This window comes from Carcharodon carcharias, chromosome 23, assembly GCF_017639515.1.
Source record: "Carcharodon carcharias isolate sCarCar2 chromosome 23, sCarCar2.pri, whole genome shotgun sequence".
Classification (NCBI taxonomy): Eukaryota; Metazoa; Chordata; class Chondrichthyes; order Lamniformes; family Lamnidae; genus Carcharodon; species Carcharodon carcharias.
Genome location: NC_054489.1, coordinates 10,932,795 through 10,955,961, shown reverse-complemented (window position 1 = coordinate 10,955,961; position 23,167 = coordinate 10,932,795). Strand labels below are relative to the sequence as shown.

At 44.5% G+C, this 23,167-nt stretch overlaps 1 protein-coding gene across 2 annotated transcripts in view; it reads left to right on the top strand.

Annotated features, from left to right (window-relative positions):
* Nucleotides 1-22,877, top strand: part of LOC121269122 (SH3 and cysteine-rich domain-containing protein 2-like) — a 222,395-nt gene extending 199,518 nt beyond the window's left edge. For both annotated transcript variants that reach the window (XM_041173595.1, XM_041173594.1), the window contains 4 exons: nt 4,761-4,858; nt 6,727-6,778; nt 17,332-17,469; nt 22,394-22,877. In XM_041173595.1, coding sequence (XP_041029529.1) covers nt 4,761-4,858; nt 6,727-6,778; nt 17,332-17,469; nt 22,394-22,492 — 387 coding nt within the window. In that variant the 3' untranslated portion in view covers nt 22,493-22,877. The remainder of the gene's footprint in view (nt 1-4,760; nt 4,859-6,726; nt 6,779-17,331; nt 17,470-22,393) is intronic.
* Nucleotides 22,878-23,167: the final 290 nt, after the last annotated feature.

The following is a 23,167-nucleotide window of genomic DNA, read 5'->3' as shown; positions in this document are numbered from 1 at the left end:
TGCAGGAGGGCAGCACCAGGCATACCTAAAAATGAGGTGTCAACCTGGTGAAGCTATAACACAGGACTACTTGCATGCCAAACAGTATAAGCAGCAAGTGATAGACAGAGCTAAGCAATCCCGCAACCAACGGATCAGATCTAAGCTCTGCAGTCCTGCCACATCCAGTCGTGAATGGTGGTGGACAACTAAACAACTCGCTGGAGGAGGAGGCTCCACAAATATCCCATCCTCAATGATGGAGGAGCCCAGCACATCAGTGCAAAAGATAAGGCTGAAGCATTTGCTACAACCTTCAGCCAAAAGTGCCGAGTGGATGATCCATCTCGGCCTCCTCCAGATGTCCCCAGCATCACAGATGCCAGTCTTCAGCCAATTTGATTCACTCCACATGATATCAAGAAACGGCTGAAGGCGCTGGATACTGCAAAGGCTATGGGCCCTGACAATATTCTGGCAATAGTACTGAAGACTTGTGCTCCAGAACTTGTCACGTCCCTAGCCAAGCTGTTCCAGTACAGCTGCAACATTGGCATCTACCCGGCTATATGGAAAATTGCCCAGGTATGTCCTGTACACAAAAAGCAGAATAAATCCAACCCGGCCAAGTACCATCCCATCAGTCTACTCTTGATCATCATTAAAGTAATGAAAGGGGTCATCAACAGTGCTATCAAGAGGCACTTGCTTAGCAATAACCTGCTGACTCACACCTAGCTTGGGCTCCGCCAGGGCCACTCAGTTCCTGACCTCATTACAGCCTTGGTTTAAACATGGACAAAAGAACTGAACTCCCAAGGTGAGGTGAGGGTAACTGCCCTTGACATCAAGGTCACATTTGACCGAGTGTGGCATCAGGGAGCCCTAGCAAAACTGGAGTCAATGAGAATCAGGGAAAACTCTCCACTGGTTGGAGTCATACCTAGCACAAAGGAAGATGGTTGTGGTTGTTGGACGTCAGTCATCTCAGCTCCAGGACATCACTGCAAGAGTTCCTCAGGTTAGTGTCCTTGGCCCAACCATCTTCAGCTGCTTCAACAATGACCTTCCTTCCATCATAAGGTCAGAAGTGGGGATGTTCACTGATGATTGCACAATGTTCAGCACCATTCTCGACTCCTTGGATACTGAAGCAGCCCATGTCCAAATGCAGTAAGACCTGGACAACATCCAGGCTTGGGCTGACAAGTGGCAAGTAACATTCGTGCCACATAAGTGCCAGACAATGACCATCTCCAGCAAAAAAGAATCTAACCATTAACCCTTGACACTCAATGGCAATACCATTACTGAATCCCTACCACTATTGACATCCTGGGGTTACCATTGACCAGCAATTGAACTGTCCTAGCCACATAAATACTGTGGCTACAAGAGCAGCTCAGAGGCTAGGAATCCTGCGAAGATTAATTCATCTCCTGACTCCCAAAAGCCTGTCCACCATCTTCAAGGCACAGGTTAGGAGTTTGATGGAATACTCCCCACTTGCCTGGATGAGTGCAGCTCTCACAACACTCAAGAAGCTAGACATCATCCAGGACAAAGCAGTCCGCTTGATTGGCACCACATCCACAAACATTCACTCCCTGCAACACCGACGCACAGTGGCAAAAGTGTGTACCATCTGCAAGATGTGCTGCAGGAAATCACCAAGGCTCCTTAGACAGCACCTTCCAAACTCACGACCACTATCATCTAGAAGGACAAGGGCAGCAAATAGATGGGAACACCACCACCTGGAAGCTTCCCTCCAAGTCACTCATCCTCCTGACTTGGAAATATATCACCGTTCCTTCACTGTCGCTGGGTCAAAATCCTGGAACTCCCTCCCTAACAGCACTGTGGGTGTACCTACATCACATGGACTGCAGTGGTTCAAGAAGGCAACTCACCACCACCTTCTCAAGGGCAACTAGTGATGGGCAACAAATGCTGGCCCAGCCAGCGATGCCCACATCCCATGAATGAATAAAAAAAAAATCTGGGGCAGGATAATTAACTGGGGGAAAACCAACTTCAATGGAGTGTGAATAGATCTGGGCTGAACAAATCGGAATCAAATGTTGGTGGGAGAAAAGGTAACTGAACAATGGGCCACCTTCAAAGAAGACGTAGTTTGGGCTCAGTCAAGATATATTTCTGTGAAAGGGAAAGATAAGGGTAAACAAATCTAGAGCTCCCTGGATGCCAAAAGAAATAGAGATCAAGATGAAAAAGAAAAAGTGTGCTTATGACAGATGTCAGGTGGATAATACAATGGAGAACCAATCTGAATATAGATGGGAAGTAAGAGAGCAAATATAAGAAATAAACAGGGAGTATGAAAAGAGACTGCCAGCTCACATAAAAGGGAATCCCAAAGTATTGTGTAGGAGTGGGGCTGATTCAAAAATGAGATTTACGTGTGAAGGCAGGGGGAATAGCTGAGGTATTAAATTAATACTTTGCATCTATATTTGCCAAGAAAGAAGATACTGCCCAGGCCATGGTGAAAGAGGAGGCAATTAATACACAAGAAAGATTTAACATTGATAAGGATGAGGTATTAGATAGGCTGACTATACTTAAAGCACGAGGGTCAGATGAGATGCGTTCAATGGTACTGAGAGAAGTGAGAGTGGAAATTGTGGAAACACTGGCCATAATTTTCCAGTGTTCCATAGACCCAGGGTGGTTCTGGAAGACTGGAGAATTGCCCGAAGCAAGGTAGGCAAACAAACCTCAAAATCCCCAGAGAAGTGCAGCTCGCCAGGTGCACATTGCTTATGTACAGTTGTGAAACCACACTGACATGCCCAGATGATCCTGCATGGGTGGGGGAGGGGAGATGGGGGATGATTCCAGTGAGCAGGGCTTATGGTGAGATGCTAAAGTATTGAAATTAGGTTCCCGATGTGCAACGGTGGGAAACGCAGCCCGCCATTGACTTGCGGTGCAGATGATTGAAAAATGGTTTCACGACGGTATAAAATTGATTTTTGGCCTTCTCGCCATATTGTCCACTCACACTTGCCATGGCCCTCAGTACCAATGGGAGCAGAAAATTCCAGCCAATATAAAATTAAGGGTGCAGCTCTAAAAGGGGCGCAAGAGTGGAGGGACCTGGGTGCACCTGTGCATTAGTCATTTAAGATGGCAGGACAGGTTGAGACAGCGGTTAATAAAGCATACAGTATCCTAGGCTTTATTAATAGGGGCATAAAGTACAAGAGCAAAGGGGTTATGTTGAACTTGTCTAAGACACTCATTTGGCCTCAGCTGGAGTATTGCGTTCAGTTCTGGGTGTCACACTTTAGGAAGGAGGTGAAGACATTGGAGATAGTGCAGAAAAAATTCATGAGAATGGCTGTTCTATGAAGTTAAGGAAGCCACGATGACCTGTGAGATTACAATGTGCCTTTTAGTAATGAAAGAGGTGTCAAAAGGAGCTACCCTCTATGTACATTCCCAAGTTCCAGTGCAGGGAAGACTATTTAGATTCATTCTTGTAATTCCCCAGATCTACATTAAAACACAACAGCATAGAAAAAGAAAGTCTTGCAAATATATAGCACCTTTAATGCCCACCAGATATCCCAAAGCACTCTACAGCCAATGAAGTATGATTTTGACATGTGGTTGCTGTTGTAATTAAGGATGCATGGCAGCCAATTTGTGAAGAGCAAGGTCTGACAAACAGCAAAGTGATAATGACCAGATTTTGGTTTTATTGATGTTGATTTGAGGGATAAACATTGCCCAGGACAGAGGAGATAACATTCCTGCTCTCCTTCAAAATCGTGCCATGAGATCTTTTCTATCCACTTGGGTAGATGAGGCCTTGGTTTTACATCCCGGCACCTCCAACTGCGCAGCACTCCCTCACTATTTTGTCAACCATGACTGTTGGGCTCAAGTCCTGGAGTGGAACTTGAACTCCACAGTCTCCTGATTCAATTACTACCCACTGCACCTCAGCAGAACCTAAAGATTTGAGCTCAGCAAAGTGGCAGCAAACCAAATCATCAGCCGGAGCTTTAGATGGTTTGAACATGAGATTAAAGTGAGTGATTGTTATTGAAAGCTGTTATGCACTTTTCTGTACAGAGGAACAAGGAAGAGCCTGACACTCTGTATCCTTGGTTATCTAACCCAGTGCCTCAACCCACACAACACACTTGAGATCTGGTCAGACCTCTCAGCCTCTATGTGTGCTATTCGTTAATTGGTTGATTTGAACATTGTAGGCCTGCTGTAGATTGCTAAAAGGTTGTCGTTGGCTCATTATTGGATAATTCTTAAATCAGACATTAGCATCATTTACGATCAGCTCCTTGAGATCCAGGCTAATTAGTGAGTTTGGGTTTAAACTTTGTGTGATCCCTGAGGCATCATGGTGCATAAATAATCGACTCATATGAACAAAAGCTTAAACACATAATGTGATGCAGGTACAGCAAATAATTGTAGTTTTATTTATTCCTGATGCAGCTATTCATTTGAAAATAAAGATCATTTCCCTTTTTTAAACTGAAGACACGGAGTATGGTTATAACACGGTATTGAGAATGAACCAGAGCAGCACAAACACCTGTGAAGTTAATGGGGCTGAATGTTAGGCAGGGTGTATTTTCCACTTATGTACAAGACCAATTTCTAACTCCCTGTGCCTCGGGAGAAATATCCTTACATTCTTTATTGAAACAACAGGGAGCCAAACATTTTGATTTTTTATCTTTTAACGCAAAGCTCACATTCTGAAACCCTATCTTGTCTTGCAGGTTAGGAAGTCTTCAGTGCGTAAGGACATGCTGCAGATGCACACGTACGTAGCACTCTACAAGTTTATGCCACAGGAACATAATGACCTTGGGCTACAGTAAGTACATCTTTAGCTGTATCATGTGGTGTCCTGCTCAATAATACATTGAAAACTACTGTCTCCTCACAGCAGGAAAAGCTAATGACTTTGTGACACTATCCATCCAATTATCTCACCTCCCCAGGCTCTGGAAGGCCCTGATTTCTCTCCGTCATACCATACGTAGTACAGGTACCATCATTCGAATGGCTCTCTGTATTGTTAGATAGGGAGTGGCTGTATTTTGACCCAGCAACATTGGAGAAACAGTGAAATATGCCTAAGTCAGGATGGTATGTGGGTGGGAGGGGAAGTTGAATGCGGTGCTGTTTCCATATGCCTGCTGCACTTGTTATTCTAGGAGATAGAGGTCACTAGTTTGGGAGGTGCTGTTGAGGAAGTTGGCAAGTTGTTGCAATGCATCCTATGAATAGGACACACAGCAGCCATGGTGTGCCGATGGTGGAAGGAGTAGATGTTTAAGGTGTTAAGATGATGGGCTACCGAACAAGGGTTGGTGTGATCTCCAATCACGATTCTCTACAGCAGCATAGCTGAAACAAGGAGCACAGTATTAGCGCATCCAAACCACTGTGACTCTATTGCATTGCGATGCTCATGGCCGGACCCCTTCTTTTAACTAACTCCCAATTAGATATGAGAGGGAAAATGAGACTTGTCTGTAAGTTCAGCGAAAAAGAAAACATGAAGATAAAATGGATTTCCTGTTCAACCTTGCTGGAAATAAGTGGTCTGGAAATTCTGAGTGTCATGTTCAACTTTGAGAGCATGCTACCATTGTCTTCATGCTAACTCTGGAACACTTGGAGCTACACCTACCCATAAAGGGTTGAGGGGGGAACATAAAGCGCCTTTCTGGGTTTTGGAATCAGTCGGTGTTAGGAGTAGCAGAACAGTTGTGTCAACATTGGTTATAAAGGGTATTAACCCTGCAAATGAATGTTCTCAGGACTAAGCATGCAACAACAAACTTGTATTTATAGAGTACCCCAAGTACAAGCAGGAAGCAAATGAGAAGGAAAGGGATGGAATTGAAACTAAGCAATGGGGAAGGAGGAAGAAATGGAGAGGATTGGTTCTGAATCCAAAAACATGGTCAAAGAGAAGAGTTTAAAGTGAAAAGGAAGGTGACTGGCAAAAAGAACAGTTGGCAGGAGCATAATAAGCAACAATTGCTGGTGGAGTGGAGGGAGCAAGAGCTGAGGAGAATCTGGTGTTAGAGGAACAGAATGGCTTCAGATCTCAGGACAAGATAACCTTTATCAGTGGACAATGTCAGGCACATTACTTTTATTGATGAAGGTTCACAATTGCCTCATGTCCAAATAACTTGTTGGAACACCAAAATACTGTGGCATGGAGTGATGGGGTGGTGACTCCATGTGTGCCCTGCCACACAGTAAGCTCCTGATCTCGGCTACTTAGTTCAATAACTAGACTGTCAGACCCAAAGACGGGTGGCAACGGTAACCTGGCAACGAGAAATAGCAGGTTTGCTCAGAAAATCTTCGGAAGTGTTTTCAACTGTAAACGGAGTTAAAGCAATTATAGATAGTGAGCAACAGGACCTCCTCCTGTAATGAGCTGTCGGTTTTAGTGATTGCACCTTTGCTGTCACAGCCCACTGTTGTCAGGCATATTCGTGTGTGAAGTGCCCTCCCTAAATTGTTTTTTTAAATCTATCTTCTCATAAAGGTGTCTGCTTTCGAAACCACTGACGTGTTAACACCTAAATTACGAATGAAGACTCTGATTCCTTGCTCAATTACTTTAACGGGCCTGCAAGCGTGAATCATTTCTCAAGACAAGCTTGGAATAAGCTAAAACCACACAGTGTGCTAATAATCTCATTATTATTTTACTAGGCAAGGAGACAGAATCGTGGTCACAGATGACTCCAATGAAGATTGGTGGAAGGTAAATGTCAGTCTTGTCAATCGTATCGTTAAAGTGTCAGCAGCTTATACAGAAACAAGCTTGCAAATAAGATCAGCGGGAGAATAAGGTGAACTGCATCGACCTCTTCGATTGTAAGCCCGATTCTGGACCACTTTATTACAAGTACTAACTTCCTTTGCAGACTTTACATCACAGTGGTTAAAATTAGAAAGACTTTGTTAACCCTTAGTCTGTTGAAGGTGTCTATAAGTTTGCAAACTCCAAGCGCAGTAAAATTGTCGCTGTTCTAATAGCAGGACAGAAATATACACAATAGATTTGGATCATATAGCACAGGAGGAGACCACTTGGCCCATCACACCTGTGCTGGCTCTCTGAAAAAGCTACTACTTAGTCCCATTCCCATGTTTTCACCACTACTTTGCAAACCTTTTCCTTTTTAAGTACACTATACATTCAATTCCCTTTTGAAAGTTCCTACTGAGTCTGCTTCCACCAACCTTTCAGGCAGTGCATTCCAGATCATCATAACTTGTTGCGTAAATTTAAAAATTCTCATCTCTCCTCTGGTTTTACTCATCATCACCTTAAATCTGTGTCCCCTGGTTACTGACCCTTCCACAAGTTGAAACAGTTTCTCTCTATCTGCTCCATCAAAACCCCTTATGATTTTGAACACCACTATTAAATCTTCTCGTGACCTTCCCTGCTTGAATGAGAACACTCCAGTTTCTGTAGCTTCTCCACAAAACTGAAAACACCTTATTCCCGTTATGTTATAAAAGTTTTTAGATTTAAAAAGAAAAACACATTTGGTTGTCTTCATTGTTCTAATATATCTTATTCAGTATTTGCAATGCTATCACTTGGTTGATTCGTTGTATTTGTGACAAAAGTCTCTAAGACGATTATGTATAAAGCAAGGGAATGCTTTTACGATGCCCTTCATTCATCCCCTCAAATAGCTCCCACTGCCCTCACCACCAGTGACAGACCTGTAACCACCAATGATTCACCTCTCTCCAAACGCAATCAAGTTTGGAAAACCCAATTCTGTAATTACACCCTTTATGTATAGTGAATGCATGAATAATCCTCTGTTTTATTTTTTTCCCCATTGACTTGAGCATCATGGTCTGTGATTCCATTTGTTTTCGATCAGGTTTATAGTAACTGAATGGGTCATTCTATTTTTGCTATTCATGGGACTGCAGTGTTTTTACCTCTTTCGATGATCAATTATTGTCCCCCTTTTTTTTCCAAGAAACCTGTAAATTACTACGCATAGCTATAAAACAGTCTGAAAATTTATTCGCTTTCATAGCCACACTTACTTCCTCAGTGACTGTTTCCTGCTTTGACTTACCCCACATGGATTCCAACTGAAATTCCATCCCTCATGTTTCAAATCCACCCAGGAGTACAGGTATCTCTGAGATATACAACGTTCCTCGGACTCCTATTCTTGGCACATCCTGAGATCCACACTCAGTGCCGTGTGCTGCCACATGTACACACTTGACCTCCTCGCTCCAGCAGCATTGACTCACCCAATCTCAAAGTTGTCCTTGTCCCAGTTCCATTTCATTCTTCAGCTCAGGCGATGCTTAATAAGAAACTTTCTCTCTTCCTTTCAGCTGTTAAGGAAGCAAGCTTCAACAACTTATTAGTACCAACGCCCCTGCAGATCCTTCCTCCCCTTCCCGTCCCTCTGACCACATTCCCCCCTCTAATTCCAGCTCATGTGTTCACTATACCCTCTGATCTTCCCCTCTCTCACACTGAATGTTCTGTGCTCAGCAAAGGACTCAGTTTTACGTTCATACGCCCTCACCTAAATGAATTTTGGGCTGGGCATGATGTCGAACTCTTCTTCCGTGCTCACTCCTTTGGGCAGGAGTCCCCCACCCACCCCCTCCCAAGCTCAAGAGACTCTTTCACCTCCCTCCAGTATTCTCCCTCTATGTGGGCACACCCCCCCCACCCCCCCCACCCTCTGGCCTCTTGCCCGCTCTTTATCTTTTCATTGAGAATTGTCGGTGTGACATCGGTCATCTTCATTTCTCTGCCTCTCTCACTCACACTAATCTGTTTCTTTCTGAATTTGCTGCACTCTGTTCTCTCAGGGTCCAACCCTGTCTTTGTTATCAAACCTGCTAACAAGGGTGGTGCTGTTGTTGTCTGGCATACCAACCTCTACCTTGCAGAGGCTGAGTGCTAACTCTCAGACACTTCCACCTCCCTCCCCCTGGACCAAGACCCCAGCCCCAAACATCAAGCTGTTGTTTTCATGGTTTTCATTGACCTCATCTCCTCTAACCTCATAGTCCACCAACCCCCAAACAGCTCACTTCTACCTCCTTCCCAAAATCCAAAACAGTACTATCCTGGTCCACCCATTGTTTCAGCCTGTTCCTGCCCCACTGAACTTATTTATTCCTATCTTGACTCTATTTTTCTCCCCTTGTCCAGCCTCTTCCCATTCGTGATTCTTCTGATGCCCTATATCAATAAGTTCCAGATTCCTGGTCCTAACCACCTCCTCTTCACTAAGGATGTCCAATCCCTCTACACCTCCAATCTCTACCACGATGGTCCGAGTACTCTCTATTTCTTCCTTGAACAGAGGCCCGAACAATCCCTATCCAACATTAATCTCTCCGCCTGGCTGAACTTGTCCTCTCACTGAACAATTTCTCCTTTAACTTGTCTCACCTCCTCCAAATAAAAGGTGTGGCTATAGGCACTAGTTATGCCAGAGTTTTTGTGGGGTATGTGGAACATTTCTTGTTCCAGTCCTACTCAGGCCCCCTCCCTCAAATCTTTCTCTGGTACGTCAGTGACTGTATCGGTGCCATTTCTTGCTCTTGTCTAGAAAAATTTGTTGATCTTGCTTCCAGTTTCCACTCCTTCTCACCTTCACATGGTCCATCTCCAACACTTCCTTTCCTTTCCTTGACCTCTCTGTCTTCATTTCTGGAGACTGTCTATTAATATTCATTACAAGCCCACCGATTCCCACAGCTACCTTGGCTACACCTCCTCACACCCTGCTTCCTGTAAGGACTCCATTCCATTCTCCCAGTTTCTCTGTCTCCGTCTCCGATGATGCTACCTTCCACAACAGTGCTTCTGGCATGTCTTCCTTTTCCTTCAGCTGAGGATTCCTTCCCCACCCCGACTGTGGTTACCAGGGCCTTCAACTGTGTCCTACCCATTTCCCACACTTCTGTCTTCACCCCTTCCCTCCCTCCCTCCCAGAACCATGATAGGGTTCCCCTTTCCACCCCACCAGCCTCCAGGTTCAAAGGATCATCCTCCGCCACTTCCGCCAACTCAAGCATGATGCCACCACCAAACACATCTTCCCCTTACCTCCCCTATCAGCATTCCAAAGGGACTGTCCCCTCCGGGACACCCTGGTCCACCCTTCTATCACCCCCAACAGCTCATCCACTTCCCATGGCACCTTCCCATGCAATCGCAGGAAGTGTAACACCTGCCCCTTTACCTCCTCCGTCTTCACTGTCCAAGGCCACAACACGTCTTCCAGGTGAAGCAACAATTTATTTGCACTTCATTCAATTTAATCTAGTGTATTTGCTGCTCAAAATGCAGTCTCCTCTACACTGGGGAGTCCAAACACAGACTGGTGACCACTTTGCGGAACACCTTCGCTCAATCATAATCATGTCCCAGACCTTCCTGTCACTTGTCATTATAATTCACCATCTTGCTCTCACGCTCACATTTCTGACCTCAGCCTGCTACAATGGTCTAGTGAAGCACCTCATCTTCCAATTAAGCACTTTACAGCCTCTGGACTGAACATTGAATTCAACAACTTCAAACCATGAACACTGTCCTCCAAGTGCCAGTCTATATCTTGTTCTCATGTTTTTGCTTTCAGACAGCACTGACCTTTATTCTGCTATTAACATATCCTGCTATTTTGCTTTCAGACAGCGGTGACCTTTATTCTGCTATTAACACCTACTCTGGACCAAAGCTTTAGTCTTTAGTACTGTCATCACTCTCTTTGCCTTGTGTTCCATGACATCTTTTTCATTTAGTCTCTCCTGCCCTCTAACCTATCCCTGACCTTCTATTTCACTCCACCTGCCTCTCCCTCATTTATCAACAGCATAAAACTCACCATATTTCTACCTCTCTCCAGTTCTGAAGAATCATATTAGACTCGAAATGTTGACTCGATTTCTCTCTCCACAGAAGCACCTGCTGGGTTTTTCCAGCATTTTCTGTTTTTATTACTGAAAATTTTATCCACCTGATTTTGTCTGGGGTAGATAGATTTTTGGCCTCTCAGGAAAACAAGGGATATGGGGAACAGGCAGGAAAGTGGAGGTGAAACCCAAGATCAGCCATGATTGTATTGACTGGTGGTGCAGGTTGGATGGGCCACATATGGTCAACTCCTCTCCCTACTTCTTGTGTTCCTTGAAGTTGGGCAGGTACTTGAGGGTGAGGAACTAACAGGGTTACAGGAAGAAAACATCAAAGTTGTGGGACTACTGCTCTTCCATAGAGCCAACACAGGTACGATGGGTTGAATGGCCTCCTTCTATGAGTCCATTTCTATGATTATATGATCATTATAGGGAGAATTTTCCCTCCGTCGGGGGGCGGGGGGGGGGGGGTGGTGGGGGGTTGGGTGGGGGGTGGGCGTGAAGCCGATCGGCACCCCCGATCGAGTCCGCTCCGCCATTTTACGTGGGCGGGCCAATTAAGGCCTGCCCAACATGACACACGCCCGGAGGCGTTGAGCACTCCTTGTTTGTGTGTGGGTGTGGGGGTGGGGGGGGATTCCCTGAGGCGGGGTCTGCGCTCCTTCACGCATGCGCACGAAAGAGCGCAGAAATCTCCCTGAGGCACAGAGGTCTTAATAGGCCTTTGACAGTCCGGCGGGCGCGCAGCAGAGTTGGCTACTTGCCCACCGAACTGAAAATCTAATGGTGTGCCGTGATGCCGGAACACCCGCCTGACATCACCGCGCGTCAATTTACGCCTCAGCGAGCGGGCCCCGCCCCCACTCACTGAGCCAAAAATTCAGGCCTATGTTTTACTGAAATCCCAGTGGCAGCTACTAATTCAATATGTTATGCTTTGCATAGAAGTATAAAACAGAACATAGTTCCTCTTGTGAACCAGTGCAGTAGATATTCACTGATTTTCCAGTATGCGTCGTAACATAGAACATTTTTCAAACATTATGGGCGTGTTCACCATGATTTTCTGTTCTTTATGGTACGTGCTCCCAATGGGTGAGGCTCTGTGCTGGGACTGAACATTCAGGACATCATCTCTCTGTCTTCACCATAGTGACACCTCTCAGTGTCCGACCCTCTGAAGCTTCTACACCTTCCTGAACCAAAAATCCTCCCAACCTCCTCATGACAGACAGTCCCTCCAGGCCTCTCACCTCATGTGCACTGGTCTAATGGTCTCATTTTTAACAGCTGATTCACAGTTGGAAAGCAGAGGAAAATAAAGAAAATGAACAATCCTGTTCAGACTTGGAACTATAAATACAGCAAATATTCACAGAATCAAAATGCTCTTGGTGCCACTAACTTTTATAAGTCTCTCCTGTGCAGTGCTGAGGGAGGGCTCCACTGTTGAAGGTGGGGCCTTTCAAATGAGATGTTAAACCCAAGGCCCCTTCTGTCCTCTTGGTAAAGGGTCCCATGACACTATTTCGAAGAAGACCATCTCCGGTATCCTGGCCAATATTCACCCCTCAATCAACGTCACAAAAGCACCTGGTTATTATCACATTGCTGTTTGTGGGAGCTTCCTGTGCACAAAATGGCTGGCAGTTTTCCTATATTACAAAAGTGACTACAGTGCCAAGATACTTCTTTGGCTGTAAAGTGTTTCAAGGCGTCCAGTGGTCATGTAAAGCACATTGTAAGTGCAAGTCTTTTTTCTCTACATAAACATCTGCTAAGTACTCACTTTGACCACGGCCACTGCAGTGGATCTGGCTGCCACGTCCTGATTTTTACTCTTTTTTATTTTGAGCAGGCAAGCGGGTCACTCACAGGAATGCAGCAAAGCCCTGATCTAAATATACAGGTCAGATTTGATCGGGTGAATCTCCAGAGGCAGCACAGCCGCCTCTGGAGCCAATGTGCTATGTTAGCTGGAGCCGTGAACAGGGGAGCAATGATTACCCCTCACTAGCACCCCACCCCACCCCACCCCACCCCACCCCACCCACTAAGAGTGGCTGGTCCTCCCAATCCTCACTTTTCCAGGGAGTCTCGCCTGCTTTGTGGGCTGCACCTTCTTCCCTCGAGTTGTGGGCCCTCCAGGAATTAAGGATTAATCTCAGGCCCTGCTGCAAGCAAACCCAGTAGAAAAATCACAGGGTCGTTAGGTGTTTTTTTCTTTGTTTTCTTTGAACACTTTCATTTATTCACTCTAAAAACTAAAGGAAATTAAGGGAGAAAAGATGTCGTGAGGCAGTCAAGACTCTTCTAACTCAATCAAGTGTCTGCTTTCCAATTGGTGGGAAAAGGGATTAAACCATGAGGATGGACGTTTTAAATAATCTAAGGTAGAGATTCGAGGGCGGATTGTTGGAGATACGAAGTCATGTGATGAATCCTGTAGGAAATATGTCCAATCAGAGTTGACAACCCTACCCATCACTACCACATCCTCCTCCTCCACTTTATAATGGCTTCTAACTTGTCTTTTGTCCTGCTTCTTTTTAGAATTCCAGGGAGCTATTAGTTGGGATGATAACAGTGACTGATTATTAGAGTCTGATGCCTAATTAATCCTCCAGGAACCATGACGCAGTGTGAATTTGGCCTGACATTTATTTCAAATTATTCGCAGAGGGAGATGTGCAAGCAGGTCGAGACATGTACCACCAGCGTGAATAAGCGCTGCTCTGGTTTACAGGGAGCCCATTAGTTCAGATGACAACACAAAAATAAACAGGCAGGACTTTTTTTTAGTCTTCTCTTGTGCTCCACTCTATGTATGTTACATTGCTTTGCTTTTGGGTTTCCTAGTAATTCAGTGTTGCTGAATTCATCGCCATTCATAACAACTCTGCATGCTGCACACTTACCACTAGGTTACATAAGCTTTATTCTGCTGGACTACCTCATTGTTCTTGTCTGCATCTAACTGGTTACTTCAGTCAAACATTGACTGGAGTTAAGAGAACGTCTCTAAATTTTTGTACCTTGGCTGATGTTGCACAACATCCATCGGCTGCTTATGCATGGAAGCTTTTCTTTGGGAGCAGTCTTAGGAAATTAGGACTGGGAGTGTTCCTCCAGATCTTGGAAGAAATTCCTAAATTCCTCCTTCCCCAGTTCTCTGTACACCAGCATTTTTTTGAGAATCCTCTTTCCATACCCCCGCCAAGCCGTTATTTTATGCTGGACACTATTTCATTGGGTCCCTAACAGGGACCAACTCAAGCCCTGATTCCCAACTGCCATCTTTAACCTTATTCCCCCGAGCTTTGGACAGGGAGACCGCTGTCAGATATTAAAACTGGCCCTGCGGGAGTTCAGAATTCCGAGCGTGGTGCCTGTTTTGGAACCCGCCAATGTATAAATTCTGCCCAGAATTAAAATTGAGCCAGAGGTGGGCATGCTGCATTGTGAGATTCACCTGAAAACCTAGGGCAGAAACTTCTGCTTGGTGAGCCTGCTTGCTGACACGTAAAATGGCGAGCGTCCCAACATCACCCCACGTCATTTAGATTTTCAGTTCAGCGGGCTGATTCAGCTGCGTGCCCACTGAACTGTCAAAGGCCTATTAAGGCCATTGAAAAAGTCACTAACATGATTAATGGACCTGCCCGTCCAAGCTTAAGGTTGGCAGGCAGGCTGGGAGCCCTGGCGGGCTTCAGAAAAAGCATGAAACCTCATCCACGGGCAGGATGAGGTTTCATGAGGGTATTAAAATTTTTGTAAAAGTTTAAATTAAAGAAATTGACATGTCCCAGCTCATGTGAGTGGAACATGAGGGGACATGCCAGTAAATTTTTTTCCCCTTCTTTATTGAAATTTTCAAATCTGAGCTGATCTCCCCGAGGCAGCACTTAGCCTCAGGGGGATCTGTGCAATCGTTCACGCGCATGTGTGCCCGGCTCAGGAAATCCCCCACTCCCCCCCCGCCCGCAGAGAGAGCACTCCCTGGCGGACGTCATGCTGGGGGGGCCGATCGGAAACCCGCCCGTGCCCGCACATCCCCCACCCCCACCCAACAGGGGGAAAATGTTGCCCCTAGATTTTTCCAGGTACTTTCAGAGGGAGCAAAGTATTGGCGGTAACGACATGAGAATGTGGCTAAATGTCCAGCATCCTTTCCTGGATCATTCCTTCCTTACCCTTTATTAAAAACAGATTTGAAAAGATTGGGGTAATATTTCTAGCTATTAAATTCAGTTGTTATGACCCCCATACAGATGCAGCACGTGGGCCAGAATCTTTGGGTTGGCGAGTAGGGGTGGGCCCCCTTGCTGATGTATGAAATGATGCGCTGTGACATTAGGTGTGTGTCCCAACATCGTCACGCGTTATTCCGATCTTCAGTTCGGTGGGCACACAGTGCAGTCGGCTATGCGCCCGCCGAACTGTCAAAGGCTTATTAATCCCACTTAAATTCCAATTAAGATAATTAACTGAGCTGCCCATCCAACCTTAAGGTTGACAGGGCAGGCGAAGAGACCAGGCAGCCTTCGTCTTTATCATGAAACCTCATTTACGGGCGGGGTGAGGTTTCATGAAGGGCTAATAAATTAAATAAGTTTTTTAATTAAAATTCATTGATATGTCCCAGCTCATGCGACTATGGCACACGAGGGGACATGTCTTAAAAATTTTTTTGTCTTTATTAAAATTTTTTAAAAGTCAAACCAATCTCCCTGAGGCAGCTCTGTGCGCACGCATGAAAGAGTCCAGCCCTCAACTCAGCCTACACCCCCCCGCCCGCACAGGGAGCGCTCAGCACTTCGGGTGCGCGTCACGCTGGGTGGACCTTAATTGGCAAAATGGCTGCGCGCCTGATCTCCCCCCCCGCCCCCCCTGATGGGGAGAAAATTCTCCCCATGGAGCTTCTCAAGAGCCAAGAGTGCTGCTCATCCGTAGCCTGTTCATAATTACCTCACCATGAAGATAGTCATGACTGAGTGAAGTTCTGACTTAGTGAAGTTTTTATCTCTTTCTAATACCATTTTCTTTTAATCTTTAGTTCATGTGGAGTTCAACATTTTATTAGTTCTTCATGACCCTTAAATCATGGAACAAATTGTTGGACAATAATGAGTGATCTTTTGTCCAGTTATGCTGTACCTTTGCTTCCTATCTTTGCTCTTCTGAAATATATACTTTGTTGTACAAGTGTTTAATGTCTCTCTCTCTCTTGCAATCCCTATATTAAGAGGAATCTATTCCTTTATCTAGACAACAGTAATTTCTTCCTTTCATATTCACCCCATGGTGATAAGAAGCCTTTCAGATGTAGCTGGGTCTTTTAACCTAATAACCATTTTAGCTCTATATTATATTAATTCCAACCAGCTTATTTAATCATCTGTAACTGCCTAGACACAATCACTGGCCTAGACACTTAGGAAAGAATGAAATATATACTTGCCTTTATATGGTGCCTTTCACAACCTCAAAACATCCCAAAAGAAGTACCTTATGAAATGTAGTTGCATTTGCAAAATAGGAAATGGAGCAGCTAGTTTCCACACAGCAAGATCCCACAAACAGCAATGTGATAATGACCAGATAACCTGTTTGAGTGACTTTGGCTGAGGAATGAGTATCGGCCTAGGTCTGAGGGTAATTCCCCTGCTCTCCTTCGAGATAATGCCACGAAATCTTTTGCGTGCCACCTAAGAGGGCAGTTGGGGCGTCTGTTTAATGCCTCAGTCAAAAGATGGCACCTCTGACTGTGCAGCATTCTCTCTGAACTGCACTTGACCATCAGCCTAAATTATAGGCTCAAGCCTTTAGAGTGAGGCTTGAACCTATGAGCTTCTGAATCAGAGGCAAGCATGCTACCCACTGAGCCAAAGCTGGCTGAATTAAAAGTGCTAACTATGTTGTTTAAGCAGTTGTTCCATTTCAGTTATTCTTCTGTTGCCATGGGTTCTGTGGAATCTGCCCCACAGGATAAATGTGCTGAATTCCATGGCAAAAAGAACCTGAGGTACAAAGAGCTGCTCCAACTTCAGACAGTTTTATAATGTAAAGGAAATGGCAGAAGGCTTTGGACATCACTGTTGCAAAGGGATTTTTCACCTAATTACCTACACTTCAGATGATGCAGTGATGTGTCATGTGGGGGCTCTGTAATGGAATCATCTCTTGCTCTGATGGTGTATTGGACATTAGAAGAGAAACCCACATGTAGCACCCAGCCTGTAATATGTTGCCTGTTGTTTAATGCTTCACTTTCATCAAGGACAGGTTAGAAAACAAAGGATCAACATTGTTTGAGATCTGCCCAATGTGCCTTTGGCAGAGAATGTCGGAGTTCTCACGCAACTCTCTTCTGCCTTGTTCCAGGGTAAAATTGGGGACAGAGTTGGCTTCTTCCCTGCAAATTTTGTTCAGCGTGTCCGACCTGGAGAAAGAGTTTGGCAATGCAACAGAACGTTCCAGGGCAGCAAAGAGCAGGGACAGTTGCCCCTAAAAGAATTACAGGTCAGTAAAAGTATTAAAAAGATAATGGAACTGGAATACCCTGACTGGAAGAGTGGGCAGATGTCCCTCCCTAGTGTGCTACTGCACTGGGCAGCCCACAAGTGTCACTGTTGAACTCCTGGCAAATGGAATTGTCCTGGCTTAGTTGATCTCAGACGAGGGATGGTGACAGCACTGCAATTTCATTCAGCAGGCTGGGGGAGGAGAGGGGGTTGTGGGGATCAGTTAGATGCCCTACTCCTGGTTGGGATCTATGGACTTCTATTGCCAGCTATGATTGTGTTGATATTACATGAATACAAGAGAGGGCGGTGCTATCATGTCCCACATTGTCAAACAACTGTGCTACTCAAATTATTGACTTGCAGTGGTTCCTATGACCCCTGCACCAGTGGATGGCACATTCCAGCACATGTCAACTACCCTCTAGTGCTTGTGGAATGCATTCTATATGCATCTCTTAATTCAAAGAAAAACTTGAAATGAAAAGCAATGTAATCACAAATGTATTCACTCATTCACTACTGAAATCTTCATTGTCTGCAATTCCTGATTCTGGAGAGATGAAATGATGCTATTAATGCTATTCACAATAGAATAACACAAAGAGAATGATTACACTTCAGTTTTATTTACCCAAACACTCCTACTTATGTAAATAGTTGAAATGAAATGCTGCTGGACTTCTGTGAACAGGCTAAAACCACAGACCAGATTTATTGACAAGTAAAAGTATAATGGCAGGAAAAAATATAGGTAAATTATTATATTGTATAATAATCAGATTTATACGAATACACATACAGTTTTTTGTAAATGGAGTTTTCCTTATAGCTTCCCTCAGCAAACCACTGAAAAGTTAGAATGCATCGCAGCATATAAACCTCTCTTTACCTATGGAGCCTTTTCTGGTCCTTCCCCAAGTAGCGGGATAGTGGATAGAAAACTGAAGAGTAGCTATATAGTCAAACATCTATACAATGGAATAGAAGCAGCATCGTTGAAGATTATCTGTGTTTAACCAGTATGTTCTGAGCACACTAACATCATAGTAAACAATATACCTTTTCTCAGTAGTGGTCACATCTTTTCAAAAGGCAAAACTAGGTAGAAAGGACATCTTTCTAGGGTATCATCCCATTAATAATTCACATTGAGTAGTTTTGTGGGAGATCCCATCATTATGCATGCTTGTCTGATAGGCCAGACTACTATTTTAATACGAGAACACCTGTGTCCCAGGGGAAACATTGTTTAATTGTCATCTCAGGCTCTCTGATTTCTGCGGTCAATTTCATAATGTTTGTTTACACAAGTAAAGTGGATTTGCAACTTCAAAGGGCCTGGATGATTGACACTTTTATTAGCTTGCAGTCCAGATTATTTTCAAGCATAGGGGAAAATTATCAATGGATTTTTTTTTACAAAGCTTTTTTTATACATCCTGTTATACATTATGGGGTTCATTGGTTCTAGAAACTGTACAGTGGGTCAGTGAGCATGGAAGTGCCATACCTTGGTATAGGGGGGCATGAGGTCCCATCGGGGATGGGTAGAGGGACATTGGGGACATGAGGGGCCTGAGGGGGTGGATGGAAGGGCAGAGCTAGGCATAGGGGACATGAGGGGACTTAGGGGATGGATGGGGGCATGAAGTGGCATGAAAGGGACATGGGGAGTTTTTGAAGGATAAAGGGGTGTGAGGGCTTGAGGCCTTTATGTTTTTTCTCTCTCACTGGGACAAAGTCCCGAGGCCAGCCTTTTAAACAGCCTGCCTTTGCACCCAGCAGCCCCTTTGACTGCCTCTCCATTTCCGCCCAGGTTGGCTGGCTTGATTCCAGCTCACTCGCAGCCCCCAGCATTGAAGATCCCGCCTTTGTGAGCACTTTCTCCCAAAGCCGGCAGGCCGAGCGGGGAGTTTTCCCGGCTCCCCGAGCCCGCCTCGCAGATGAAAATCCAGGCCACAGGGTCCACACAGCAGGAGGCCATTTGGCCCATCTAGTCCACACTGGCTCCCTTTGGAACAACCCATTCAGCCCCATTCCCCCACTCATTCCCCCTAGCCCTGCAAATTTCCTTCCCTCAAGTGCTCACCCAATTTTCTTTTAAAATTATTGATCACCTCTGCTCCCACTACCCTCGGAGGCAGCGAGTTCCATGGTCATTATCACTCGCTGTGTAACAGGTTATTCCTCAAGCTGTATTTCTTGCTCAAAGCCTTAAATCTGTGCCCCACGCCCCCACCTCCCCTCTACCCCTCCCCCAACTAACCCTTGTACCATCAGCTAATGGGAACAACTTCGATTTGCCAAACTCATCTGAAACCTCAAAATCCATCTCTCTGTGAAGGGTAGGGGCAGTTAAAAACCAAAAATAATCCTCTAGCTTTCTTTAGACAACCTCATCAGCAGGGGATGGCCCCAGATATTACAAGCAATATAATTTAGAAAATAGGAGGCTTTTCTGCAAAGATTAAATTTCCATTTGATGTTTTGATTAATATTAGCAGAAAGAGCTCAACACTTTTTCTGAAGCCAAAGGTTTGCCTTAAACTTCCAAAAAATAATCAGAATTACTGTCAAGTTAAAAATTTGAGAATGTAAAGGTCAACCATGGCTTCAAGGCCACATGGAGGAGATTGATTGAAATTTCCATTTCCATTTTCTTAAAGCAAATGCAACAATAAGTATTCAAATGAATTAATTTTGCAATTTGTGTAAGATGAGTAATGGTGGATCAAAGGGAAGGGGTTGTCACAATCCATAGTCTATTAATAAGCAGACTGAGGTTGAGCCATATTGTAAGGTCGTCACTGCAACACACAGATTACAATTGTAATTTATATGCCTCACCAGTGACTTTGGACAAGAAGCTGTGTTTAACAGGACACTGCAGCAGATGGTCCATTGCTGTTTTATGCAAATGGTTCTGGTTCCCTGCCAGTTTCAGCTACAGGGTGATGTCAGAGTCAAACACAGATACTGACCCCAGGTCCCTCTCTGAACACGACTGGATCCGTGGTGTAAAAGCTCGGGACATAAAATATATCTCCTGCTCTCAGCTTTTAGTCCAATGGAATTGCAGCAGAAATACTGCTGATCTTCACTGGTATAAAGATTATAAAGTAACCATTTAGAATGTTAAATGAAAAGAATACAGTGTCAGGACAGATGCGTGCACTGGGCTTTGGTTTTATCCTTGTGAACTCCTGCCGAGCAGCATTCGTTGAATAGAAACCCTCCCTACATGGGTACCGGTCACAACTGTTCACATTGAGGGTTGCCAGCCCTCCAGGAAACACACCGCTGTGGGAAAGCCAGGGGAACTTCCGTGAGATGTTAAAGAAGTGTTATTTCACTTTCTTCACACTTTGTTATTATTATTGGAGATGGGTGGGGCAGGGTGGGGGTGTGGGGAAAGGCTGTTTGGATGATTCTTGACTTATCAAAAATGGGCAACGCTGGGATGAATGTGTTGGCGAACTAGTCAATCAATGGGAAGAGCGTGGAATTGGGGAGGTTATAGGGGGGGAACCTCAGTGATTAGAGCTCCAGGTATACATCCAACCATAGCCAACATCATTAACCACATCGCTGAAGCTTTATTCCAGTTCCAATATCCCACATCTTGCACCTTTATTTCTATGTTTAGAATGATACATATCCCGGGGGGGTGGTGACAAATAACACATCATTGTGTTGGTAAGGATTTGCTGGGTAAGGAAGAAATCAATTGGTGTAAACCGTGATCTGATTCCCTGTAGAGATCAAACCTACAATTTCAGCACTATCTGCTTGACTTGTTTGTGCAAGATCCAGAACAGCAAAACAGATGTAAAACCACAGGATAAGAGCCTGAAGAGACTTGTATTTCAGATTCTGTACGCTAAAGCTTAGTTCCTCCATAAAACCTATTTATAGATCCAATCTGTCTATGTCCCTCTGAAGTCTGTTACTATCATTCTCATTGTTTACCACATTTCTGAATTTTGTACCATTTGCAAACTTTGAAACAATATCCTCTGTACCCAAGTATAGGTCATTAAAGTATATTAAAAAGAGCAGTGGACCAATCATGACCCCTGGGGAACACAATTCTAAACTTTCATCCAGTCTAAAAAATGACCACCCACTATTTGCTCTCTGCCCCTTAACCAATCTATCACCGTTCCTTTGAATCCAATGGACTTTCGTTTTGCTAACAAGTCTACTATGTGGTACTTAATGAACCACCTTTTGAAAGTCCATATGCATCGTACTAATCACACTACCCTCATCAAGTTAGTCAAATATTATTCGCCTTTAACAAATTTGTGCTGACTTCCATTTATTTGCACATATTTTTCCAAGTGCCAGTTAATTTTGTCAAGTATTATTATTATTAATAAAGTTATTACTAAAATTTCTCCACCACCAGTGTTAAGTTTAATGGCCTGTAACTGCTATATTTATTCCGCTTCTCATTTTTTGGAATGAGGGTGTAACATTTGCAATCATCTGGTCCTCTGGCACCACCCCCACATCTAATGAGAATTACAAGATTGTAGTCAGAGGCTCTGCAATTTCTCTTTCTTCAGCGACCTAGGATGCAACCAATCTGGACCAGGTGGCTTTTCTATTTGCTGGCAACCTCTTAAGTACCTCCACGTAATCTATTTTCATCCCAATCCAATGTGACCACTATCTGCTCCTTTACTGTTACATTGGCAGCAGCCTCTTTGCAAAGTCCTCATTTATACCTCAGCCTTGCCGACTGCCTCAGTGCTTAATTGGCCCCATCTGAAGAGTCACCTCGGTGAAGGCCCCCCGATTGTTCAGTTGTCTTGCCTACCAACTTTTGATTACAACCCAACTCCAAAGCATTTTTGGAACACTCGTTACACTAAAGGATGCTGAATAAATGTCCTGTGTTTTCCCGTTTTCAGATTTGTGTCGGGCGAGGGGAGGAAACCAATGGCTTTGTCAAAGTGTGCAGTGGGAAGAAGAGAGGAATCGTGCCAGCGGACATTCTCAAGGAAATTTGACTTTTTTTTTTACTTCCAAGCCGAGGCACGGCCGTGATCTCATCTTCTGAACGGAAAATATGCAGAGGGTTATACACTGAACACTTAGCTCGTTTATAGCACCCATGTCCCACGCTGTCTCTTCACTACTGTGCCACTTTGAAATGCTGGACATTGATGGGTCCAGAATAGTATGAAATGTGGCCCTGTCCATGTAACACACACCCTTCACTCTTTGTCATCATATTGACAAACTCATAGCACAGAGCTGAACACTCTCCTTGGATTACAGTTAAGCGATGATCAGAAGACATTTCGCAGCATCTTTCACTGTGTTGTCCACTATGTCCTTCTTGGAAACATTGTATTTTTGAAAAGCACAAATATAGTCCCCAAGCCCACTTGCTATTTGCTCACTGTTTATTGTTAGTACACTTTGGGAGCCAAAACAAACTGAACCATTTCTTCTTACCCCAGGTGACAGCTATCTAGTTGACAATGGGTCAATTTTTCTGAAACTTTGCTATACTAAAACTTGGTTATTTTGGCCTTGCACGATCATGTAAAATGGGTGATAAGGAATCAGCTGCCTGGCTTCTATTATTACCCATTTTACACTATCGCACATACCCCATGGTTATTTTAACTTTGTTAAATTTAAATGTCATTGGTCCACTTAACACGCAGAACAGGTGC